General features: G+C 37.2%; 1 protein-coding gene across 2 annotated transcripts in view; it reads left to right on the top strand.

Annotated features, from left to right (window-relative positions):
- Positions 1 to 11,895, top strand: part of KNG1 (kininogen 1) — a 28,237-nt gene that overhangs the window by 4,181 nt on the left and 12,161 nt on the right. The window contains exons 3-5 of one of the 2 annotated variants that reach the window (XM_006869742.1): positions 665 to 746; positions 3,137 to 3,309; positions 6,866 to 6,973. In XM_006869742.1, the coding sequence (XP_006869804.1) occupies positions 665 to 746; positions 3,137 to 3,309; positions 6,866 to 6,973 (363 nt within the window). The remainder of the gene's footprint in view (positions 1 to 664; positions 747 to 3,136; positions 3,310 to 6,865; positions 6,974 to 11,895) is intronic. The other variant, XM_006869743.1, reaches the window with a different exon arrangement.

Below are 11,895 nucleotides of genomic sequence, written 5' to 3'. Positions count from 1 at the left end.
GGAGGGGAGTGATTAACTTTTCAGTCTAGGAGCGGAGGTCCCTAGGACCATCAAGGGAGAAGAGCGGAGAGCAGGATCCTACCCAGAGAAGCAGTGATGCCTGAAATGGAGGCAGAGATGATGACGTGGAGCAATGGAACAGCTGGATACTTTAGATCCAGAGAGGGAGAGCAACTGTGTACTGAAGACCTGAGGAGTAGGGGTGGGTGGGGGGAGGGCAGGATTGCAGGATATACCCTTTGGTTGGTTGATGATGCATGGAGGGGATTGTAACCATGGCAATGAGACGATGAATGATAGAATGCATGTAAAATTAATGTTCTCCCATGTAAACTATCACATAATTCACAGTAAAACATTTAAGAAAAAAAAATATATATATATAATCATTAGGCTACCAAAACATTCATTCTTAAGTCTCAAAACTATTAGAAAAATCTTCACACATTTAAAAGAACAATTGTCATGCTGTAGGATAAGCACTGGACTGTGAACCACAAGATCAATGGTTCAAACTCACCAGCCACTTGTCAGAAACCCTCTGCCGGGTAATACGAGTCGGCACCAACTCGACAGTACTTAACAACGTTTATTGGATCTAGTGAACTTTCTCACCTAAAAGATAATGATAAATTGTCTCTTTCTCTTTTTCCCTCCTTTTTAGGCCACAGGAGAATGCACAGCAACAGTGAAGAAAGGGAATAAAAAATTCATCCTTGCTACTCAGTCCTGCCAGATTACTCCAGGTAGCCAAGATCTGTGGTAGAAATACAGCCATGGGGGAACATTAACCATTTCTGGTTTTGTTCTTTTTGGACTCCTAGTGTGGCACTATAGAATCAGCACTGGACCTCGAACCACAAGGTTGGCAGTTCAAACCCACAGGCTGCTCCTTGGAAATCCTGTATAGGGTTGCTATAAGTCAGAACTAACTTGACAGCACCTAACAACAAAGAACAACCTAGGCCAGGTCCCGCCCCCTACTGGTGGACAGAAGCAGCAATGGCAGTTGCAGCATTTGAGGGATGGGGATGGGGAGTTGCTGTGAGTCGGAACTGACTCAATAGCACTTAACAACAACAAAAAAAACAGCAAGTAGAATGTGTTAGTAATCCAGAGGTTGTTGTTGTTATCAGGTGCCATCGAGTCGGAACCGACTCATAGCGACCCCATGCACAGCAGAACGAAACAATGTCTGATCCTGGGCCAACCTCACTACCGCCGCCACATTTGACGCCATCAATGATGTCACCTGGCTGATCCATCTCGTTGGGGGTCTTCCTCTTTTTCTCTGACCCTCCACCTTACCCAGCATGACATCCTTCTCCAGCGACTGTCCTCTCCGGACAATGTGTCCAAAGTATGAGAGAAGAAGCCTAGCCATCTTGGCCTCCAAGGAGCACTCTGGTTGCACTTCTTCCAAAACAGATTTATTGGTTCTTTTGGCAGTCCATGGCACTTTCAGTATTCTCCTCCAACAGAGGTACAATAATAGAAATACCCAAGTGGGTGATTTTAAGAAAGAAATTTATATTCTTACAATTTAGGAGGCTAGGGGTGTGAAATCAGAGCACCAGCTCTAGGGAGTCTCCCTTTCTGTCAGCTCTGGGGAAAGTCCTTGTTCCTTGGTGATCTCCTTGTGGAACCACATCTATCTCTTCCCAGCTGCACTTTTTAGTTGCTTGCTCTTTACAAACAGATTCATGCAGATTGTTGTTGTTGTTATTAAGTACCATGGAATCGGTTCTAATTCATAGTGACCCTGCACAGGATTTTTGAGGCTGTAAATCTTTATGGGAGCAGAAAGCCTCATCTTTCTCCAGTGGAACAGCTGGTAGTTTCAAACAGCTGATTTGTAACCACTACTTATAATACTGTTGTTGTTGTTGTTAAGTGCCGTCGAGTCGGTTCCGACCCATAGCGACCCTGTACAGGGTTTCCGAGGGTGTAAATCCTTACGGGAGTAGAAAGCCTCATCTTTCTCCCGCGGAGCGGCTGGTAGTTTTGAACCACTGACCTTAAGGTTCGCAGCCCGATTTGTAACCACTACGCTACCAGAGCTAGAGCTCCTTTAATGCAGATTAGCTTTTTTATATCTCAAAAGAGATTGATTTAAGACATACCCAATACACACAAGGTCAACAGTTCAAACCCACCAGCTGCTCCTTGGAAACCCTATACAGGGCTGATATGAGTTGAACCCACTCAATGGCATTTAACAACAACAATATATTAACCTAACAAAGAAAACTCATTCTTAAATGGGATTATAGCTACAGGTATAGTTGGATTTGCAAAACATATGACCATGTATTTTTGGAGACAAGATTCATCACATGCATTTTCCTGACGAGGGGCCCAATAAATTTTATTAGATTCCATGACACTTGGAATACAGGTTAGGTTCAGGCTGAAAAAAACAGCATCCTTGGTACCTACTGTAATTCAGTTCAACTGCCCCTCCCTGCAGCATACTCATGTTCTAGTAATATGTGATTGTGTCCTATGCATGCCCTTGTATGCACACATCCCATGTCTCTTCACCTCAAGTCCTCCTGCTTTCTCGGGAGCCTTGGAAGACAAGCTTGGCAATCTGCTTCCTAAAAGTCACACCCTTGAAACCGTCTTGGAGCACGTCTACTCTGCACACAGGAGGTTGCTATGAGTTAGAAGCAACTAGATGGCTACTAAAAACAAACAGTGAATGATAATGTTAGTTCACCTCTGAGGTGTCTGTGGGTGGTGCAAATGGTTAAGAGCTTAGCTACTAACCAAAAGGCTAGCCATTCAAACCCACCAGAGGCACCTCAGAATAAAGGCCTGATGATCTGCTTTCCAAAGATCACAGCCTTGAAAACCCAATGGAGCACAGTTTTACTCTGTTCATGTAGGGTGGCCATGAGCAACATGGAATCAACAGCAACTGCTTTGCTGTTTCTTTTGCTTTTTAAACCCTCTGACTGGGAAGCAGTTGTGCATTCTCTTTTTTCCTAATTACATGGTAGGATTTACTGGAAAGCCTATTTATCAAGAACTTCTAAAGTGCCTTGTTTGTAAAAGGCAATATATCTGCATGCTGGGAAATAAAGATTGGTTTGAGTTTTTAATTTGTTCTTTTTGCCAACTCTTTGTTAAGCGGAAGGCCCTGTGGTGACAGCCAAGTACAACTGCCTGGGCTGTTTCTACCCAATATCAACCAAGAACCCTCTGCTGGAACCTATTCTGAAACACACCATTCAGCACTTTAATAACAATACTGCGCACGCCTACCTCTTTACCCTTCAGGAAGTAAAGTCGGCTCAAAAACAGGTTTGTTCCTTGATCTTTCATTCATGCATTGTAGTTAAAACTTGTTTAATCTTGATGTTTAGGGCCTCGCTAACTACAATAACTAATCTACAGAAGGAAAATATATTATTTCATTACTGGTGTTAAGGTCTTCTGTGTTTTGGTTTTTATAGCTAGCACAGAAGACAAAGGACTTTCTATTTACTCAATGTGATTACTCAATGTAAAGGAAAAAATGGTTAATCTTTCCAATATTTGCTTTGATATTTGTACAGCATGAATGAGTCATAAGCATTAAGTGTTTTTCCTAGAAACAAGCAAACAAAAAAATCATTGACTCTAAAATATTCAGAAAACTGTGTCATCATTTATCATGAGTTAAACAGGACTCCAAAATGTTTAAATGTATCTAACAAGGTTGGCAGGGCTTCCTGGGTACCCTTTAATTTATAATTTCAATGAGTCCTGGTATGGCACTATAGGACAAGCTCTGGACTGCTTACCACAGGTTGACACAGTTCAAGCCCACCAATTGTTTTTCAGAAACCCTATACAGTGTTGCTAAGAGCAGAAATGACTCGGTGGTACTTAAAACAAAAACAGTATGTAATCAAACCATCACTCATCTGTCAGCTTGTTGTATGTAGTGGCTTTGTGTTGCTGTGATGTTGGAAGGTATCTGTTATCAGTATTTCAGGTATCAGCAGGGTTACTGTCATGAACTGAATTGTGCCCAATGAAAATACATGTTATCATGAGTGGGCCATGATTATCAGTGGTTTTCCATTTATGTGATGATATAATCATCTCCCATGATGTGATCTGATGTGCTCAACCAATCAGTTGTAAGGGATCAGGGTGGGATACAACACATGAACTTAGGTCATAACCCTGGTCCAATATAAAGGGAGTTTCCCTGGGGTGTGGTCTAACTCAAAATGAGAAGAAACAGCTACAAATATCCATTAATAATCAGAAGGTAGAATGTGCAAAACATTAATCTAGGAAAACTGGAAATCATCAAAATTGAAATGGAATGCATACATATTGATGTCCTAGGTATCAGTGGGCTGAACTGGACTGCCATTGGCCATTCTAAATCAGATATCCTGGGAATGACAAATTAAAGAGGAATGGCATTGCATTCACTGTCAAAAAGAACATGTCATGATCTGTCCTGAAGTCCAATGCTGTCTGTGAAGGACAATGAAGACCAGTTAATATGACTATGACTCAAATTTATGTACCAACCACTAATGCCAAAGACGTAGAAATTGAAGTTTTCTCCAACTTCTAAAGTCTGAAATTCATTAAGCTTGCAATCAAGATACATTGATAATGGCAATTATAATGTGACTGTATGATAAGCATTGGACTGTCAACCACGATGTGCTTCATATGATAATTTTGGACTTGCAACCACAAGGTCAGTGGTTAGAGCCCACAGCTGCTCCTCAGGAGAAAGATGAGACTTTGTGCTCTCACAAAAGATACAGCCACAGAAATGCTATACAGGGTCGCTATTAGTCGGAACTGACTTGGCCGCACCTAACAACAATGGCATAATGTGAAAGTTGGAAACAAAAAAGGATCAATAGTTGAAAAATATGGCCTTGGTAATAGGAATGATGCCAGGGATCACACGATAGAATTTTGAAAGACCAACTAGTTATTCATTGCAAATACCGTTTTCAACAATAGAAAGAGTGAATATACATGTGGACCTCATAGGATGAGATACATCACCTACATCTGTATGCTGATCTTCTGAGCTGGACTATATAATTCAAGAAACTGGATTCTATGTAGAATAACATGGCATCAGAATTGGAGGAAGGCTCATTAACAACCTATGATATGCAGATGGCATAACCTGGCTAGCTGGAAGTGAAAAGAACTTGAAGCACTTAACTGATGAAGATCAAAGACTACAGCCTTCAGTATAGATTACATCTCAATGTAAACAAAACAAAAGTCTTAACAATTGGACCAATAAATCACATCATGATAAGCAGAAAAAATTGAAGTTGTCAAGGATTTCATTTTACTTGAATTCATAATGCAAGCAACAATCAAGAAATCAAAGGATGCCTTGCATTGGATAAATCTAATGCAAGTGACCTCTTTAAAATATTACAGAGCAAGGATGTCACCTTGAGGACTAACTTGTGACTGACAAAGCAATGGTATTTTCAATCACCTCATGTGAAAGCTGGACAGTGGATAAGGAAGGCCAGAGAAGAACTGATGCCTTTGAATTGCGGTGTTGGTGAAGAATATTGACTATACTGTGGACTGCCTGAAGAATGAGCACATTTGTGTTCAATACAGCCAGATTCCTCCTTACAAGCAAGGAGGGTGAAACTTCATCTCATGTACTTTAGACTTGTTATCAGGAGAGACCAGTCTCTTGAGAAGAACATCATGCTTAGTAAAGTAGAGACAGGGACAGAGATAAAGAAGATCCACAACAAGAAGGACTGACACAATGGCTACAACAATTGGCACAAACATGTCAATGGTTGTGTGGATGGCACACGAGTGGGCAGTGTTTCCTTCTGTTTTATATAGAGTTGCTGTGAATCAGAAACAACCCAATGGCACCTAACAATAACAGCAATGTCATCAAACAAGGAGGTCCTTGGTCATCCAAATGATTAAATGCCAAGTGGAAGGTTGGCAGTTCAAACTCATCCAGAAGTGCCTTAGAGGGCAGGTCTGACAATCTGCTTCTGAAAGATCACAGTCTTGAAAGCTTCCTGGAGTGCAATTCCATTCTGCACTCATAGGGCCGCCATCAGACAACAATGTAAATACCTTTAAGTCTAGTCCTTTCATTGGCTCAGTTTACCAAGTCCTTACTAATGGTTGACTGGGCCCATTATATTTTATATTTATATATTTTATATTTTAGCCTTTAATTTTATGTGATTCACTTTGATTAGTAACTTTCCCTGCATTTAATAGACCTTCTGATTTACTTTTCTTCATGATATATGTTCTATTCAATTAGCATCATATATCACTCTCAGGGTGGGCACAACCTGGTATAAAACAGATGAAATTTCACTCCTTGGCAATTTGGAAACTCAAAGACCCACCAGTAAAGGCCACTTCATCTCCAAAATTTTCTTAATCCATCCAGAAGAGCAGTACCAATATTTTTTTTAAAAACTCAATAGAATATATTTTCTCTCCAGCCTGGCAGAGGACAAGTGGCTAGGTCTCACTTAGGGAAGTACAATAACTGTATCTATGTATTTCTTTTCATTTCAGATGTACTGGATGTGTGTGTGTATGTGTGTGTGTGTGTGTTAAGGACTACGAGAGTTTCAAAATGTTCCATATGAATTTGGTAATGACTTTTATCAAGTATTAATAATTATTACTGTTGTAGCATAATACATTAATTAATATATTATTAATATTTATATAATTATATCATAATATATAATATTACATAAAAATATTAGAACACTACTTGCCAGATAGTAAGCTTCTTATATCAGGGTCATTTATATCTCACTGTGAATAATGTTTAAACTCCCTTTAATAATCAATCCAAAAATTGTTTTAGGTGATGGCTGGATGGAACTTTGCAATTTCCTACACAATTGTGCAAACTAACTGTTCTAAGAAGAATGTTCAATTCTTAACTTCTGACTGCAAGTCTCTGTTGAATGGTGTAAGTATGCAAAAACCTAATCATTAAGTTCCTAGTATTTTGTTTACAGTATTTACAGGTGTGGAAACAAACTATCAAGTTGTATGGGAAGACTTCATCACTAAAATTTAAGATGACATTCAGCAATTCTTATTCACATTCACTACAGAACCCTAAAGTTCAAGTTATGATTCAGGTTGTATTACCTGCCTATCAAAGGATACACACATCTTGCAATAATACAGATTTACAGAGGAGAACTAGGGAATAGGAATACCCTGGGTGGTGCAAACGGTTTACATGCTCAGCACTAACCAAAGGGTTGGAGGTTTGAATCCACGAGAGATATCTTGAAAGAAAGGCCTATCCGTTTACTCCCCCCTCCCTACCCCCCCAAAAAAAGCATTAAAAATCCTATCTATGGAATACAGTTCTACTCTACACACATGAGGTCACCATGTGAAAGAGTAAAGTGGACAGGAATTGGTTGATTGGTGGAATAGCCTGTGAAATGAAAAGTTAGTAGTTTGAATGAAAATGAAAAAATAGTTAAGGTTTTGTTATATCTTCACACTTTCTTATCTCCTCTTTCTCGTGTGCTAAATAGCCTTATGGGGTTCCTTAGCTCTAACCCTAGATACGTAAGTTAATTCTGACATATAGCAACCTTATTTGATAGAACAAGGCTATAATCTTTATTGGAGTCCTAGTGTGGTACTGTAGGATAAGCACTGGACCGCAAGTTTGGCTTGACCAAAAGGTTCAAACTCACCAGCTGCTCCTCTGAAGTCCTGTACAGGGTCACTATGTTGAGAACTGACTCAATGACACTTAACAACAACAACAACAATCATTATAGTAGCAGATTGTCACATTTTTCTTCCACAGAATGGTAAGGGAGTTTGAGCGACTAACCTTTCAGTAGCAGTCTTTACTCAGGACAATTCCTCACTTCAAACTTTTTTCTTCTTACTTTCCCTACCTTTGTTTTTGTTTTGTTTTAAAAGTTATTATTGTGAATTGAGTGAAGATTTACAGAACAGAACATCAGTCCCACATTCAACATATTATACATTTTGTGTCATTACAATGATTGCAATCCACTCCTTGTACCATCAATTAGCAGAATTTTAGCTCTATTCACTATATTTTGTTTCCTTCTCTCCCACCCCCTGCTTGCCTTAAACCACCACAGAATGTTTCATTTAGCAAGAAAACCTTTTCTTAACTTTTTACAACAGTGGTTTCATGCAATATTTGTCCTTTCATGATTTACTAATTTTACTCAGCATAATGTCCTCCAGGTTCATCCATGTTATAAGGTGTTTTGCAGATTCTTTTTATTTTTCAGCATTGCATAATATTTCATTGTGTGTGTGTACCAAAGTTTGCTTAATTATTCTTCTGTTCATGGGCATTCAGGCTGTCACCGTCTTTTTGCTGTTGTGAGTAGTGCTGCAATGAACATGGGTGTGCGTACATCTATTTGTGTCACAGCTTATATTTCTTTTTCAAAACAACTTTTTTTTTTTTTTAACTTTTTATAACATTGGTCTTATACAATGTGTGTCCTTTTGTTTGACTAATTTCACTCAACATAATGTCCTCCAGGTTCAACCATGTTGTGAGGTGTTTCACAGATTCATCACTGTTCTTCAGTGTTTTGTAGTTATGGAGTCCTGGTGTGGCATTATGGGTTAATGCACTGGACTGCAAAGTTGGTTTGAACCATAAAGTCAGTGGTTCAAGTTCACAGCTGCTCCTCAGAAACCATATACAGGAACTCACTTGATAGCACTTAACAACATTGTGTGTGTGTACCAAAGTTTGTCTAACCATTCTTCTGTTAATGGGCATTTCGACTGTTTCCATCTTTTTTATGTCTCTTGTAGACAGCTTATTGAAGGATCCTGTTTTCGTATCCATTCTGCTGTCTCTTGACTGGTGCATTTAATCCATTTATAGTCAGTGTAATTATCAATTGGTATGGTTTGATTGCTGTCATTTTCTGTGTCTTTTTATTGTTGTTGTTGTAATGCTGGATTTTTTTGTTCCATATAAATTTCCTTGCTGAGTTCATTTTGTCTGGAGGGTTTCTTTTCATTTTCATTTCTGTTGTATTAATGTTTACTAAATCTTTATTTTCCTCTTCTTTTTATTTTGATATGCAGGTGTATTATTTTTCTTCAAGTTTAACCTGTAATTTATTAATGTTTTTACTGATTAAAACAGTCTGTTTCATCTTGAAATCTACTTGACTTCCTTGCCATTTGGAAGTTCTATATCTACTGTAGTCCTTCTTTTTGCTTTGAGATGATGGCTTTATTATATATTGTTATCTTTGGTTCCCTATTTTCGATTTTGTAGTTTGTTTTATTTTAAATATTTCTCTATCTGGATTGAGTTCTGTCTGGGTGGTATTGTTATGTATGGTAATCACAGATTGATATCTGATGTTGTTGGTTCTCAGTCCAAGGAATACCCATTATTTTTTTGTAAATTGGTCTTGTTATTACAAATTCCTTTAAATTCTGTTTATCAGGAAATGTCCTAATTGCACCATCATATTTGAAGGACACCTTCACTGGTTATATGATGCTTGGTTGGCAATTATTTTCTTTCAGTTTTCTGTGTCTATCATCCCAATTCCTTATTGCTTGCATGGTTTCTGCTGAGAAATCAGAGCTTAGTCTTATTGATTCTCCTTTGTAGGTAACATTTTGTTTTTCCCAGGTTGCCCTTAATTATGTTGAGGAGTTTTTCCTTCTATTCCTAATTTTGTTTAGTGTTTTTATCAGCAATGAGTATTGGATTTTCCAATACTCATTAAAATAATCCTGAAAGATGAGAAAACTGGCATACAAGAAGTTGAACAAGTTCCAAACAGGATAGATCACAAAAAAAAAATCACCAAGACAAACCATTATTAAATGTTCCAAAATCAAAGACAACAAAAGAATCCTGAGATTTTGGTTTGTTGACTGAACCAAAGTTTTGCTAAAATGATGTATCTCAAAGAGGCAGTGATTAGTGAGTATTAAGGCATGATACCTTCCAGGAATATTTGCATTTAGCACAAGAGTATACTTTAAGGGCAGATCGCTACAATGCCCTTTAACAATTCTGCTGCTAAAATTCTATTTTATGGCATGGGGAGGAGAGAAATCCACATAGCAAGATGTAATTTCAATAATGTTATTAATTAAAATAACTTACATGAGTATTTAACCACTATATTTTCATATATATTAGTGCTGTATGGGTTGAATTTATTGTCTTCTATATCCTTTGCCTTATTTCTCTTTGGGATAAAACTTACTGATTTGTAAAATGCTAGTTACATAGTTAAGATATCAATTCTTGGTTATATTTGCTGCAAATATATTTTCTAATTTTTTATATTTTAATTTGGACTATGATATTTCTGACTTATAAATTGGTTGTGCTTATAGGTGAGCAAATTTATCCATATTTTTCTTTTGAATTCTTCTACCACTTGTTCAGCAGTCATCTTATTTTTTTCCCATTTTTTCTATAGTCAATATTTTAATATAACTTTCCAATCTACCTAGAATTAATTTTGTTGTATCCTGTGTTATCAAACTGATTTTTTCAAGAAAATAATCAGATATCTCAACATTCTTCCCTGCTACATAAATTGTAACTCCACCTTTGTCTCATAATACTTCTTACAAATTCTAAAATCTGTTCCCTTTTACTACAAGTACCACCATGTTTTAGTAATAATAATTTTATAATAATTAAAAATATATGACTTATTAGTCTAGTGTTTATATCTTCTAAACAAATCTTAGAATGCTTTTACAAGGCAAACTTACACTGTCACATTGTTTGGAATTTCAAGTTTTCTTTTATATTTCTAACATTGAATGCTTTTCTTTATGTATACACATTTATCACTGAAGTTATTCCTGTTGTGCTTTTCTGTTTTGATTGTTGCTATTAGGGTTGAATTTCATTGTTTCTCTTTTTATTTTAGTGTCTTTAATGTTACTACTATTAAAATGTTTAAATCTATCATTTTTACAGCTTTACTTGATATCCAATACCTTTAGTGAACTTTCTGATCAATTCTGCCAGGTTTCTATTGATTCTATTCATTTTACGAGGCATGTAGCATGCAGGACAGGGCAGCATTTGAGTCAGAACTGACTTGATGGCACATAACAACAAAAACAACAATTCTTTTAAATGCATTTAGATTCTATTCCTAGTTTATCTAAGAATTGTACTTCTCCATTTATAAGAGTGATCTACAGTTTTCTGGATGCTATCTTCTCCAATTTTGGTACCAGATTAAAATTTTATAAAATTAGTTGGTAGCTCACCACTATTTTTCTATAATTAGAAACAAGATATGGAAATGGTGTTTCTTTAATTAAGAAAATAATTTACCTATAAAACTGCATAGGCTAATTGGAGGCAAGAAAGGGAATGAAAGTTGAGAGTAATAACATTCTCTTTTCCTACTTTAGACATATTTCCATTCATGCTTTGTTGTTGTTGTTGAGTCAATATGGTCATTTATGGTGATGGTAGTGGTGGTGGTGTGCTGTGCAGTTGGTTCCACCTCATAGTGACCCTAAACTGCACTTGTGGATCTCTAAGATTATTGAAATAAACACCTAGTTTTGTGTGTGTGGGGGGGTGTTTGTCATGTTTTATTTTTTATTTTATTTTATTGCTTGTTTTAGTTTGTATTTTGTTCTCTTTTTAAAAGTATATACCACTGAAGGCTGCTCCAGCAATAGTTTGTGAAATTCTCAATTTTGTTGTTTTGATTTTCATTGTTTCCTTTAGCCAAGGAAGACCCCAACTAATTAGGGAGATATGTTTATATTTCCAAGACACCATGGTGGCAAAATGATCAGGTGCTTGGCTGCTAACAGAAAGGTCGGCAGTTTGAACTCATTAGCTACTCT

This window comes from Chrysochloris asiatica, unplaced genomic scaffold, assembly GCF_000296735.1.
Source record: "Chrysochloris asiatica unplaced genomic scaffold, ChrAsi1.0 scaffold00135, whole genome shotgun sequence".
Taxonomy (NCBI): Eukaryota; Metazoa; Chordata; class Mammalia; order Afrosoricida; family Chrysochloridae; genus Chrysochloris; species Chrysochloris asiatica.
This window is presented reverse-complemented; position numbering and strand designations above follow the sequence as displayed.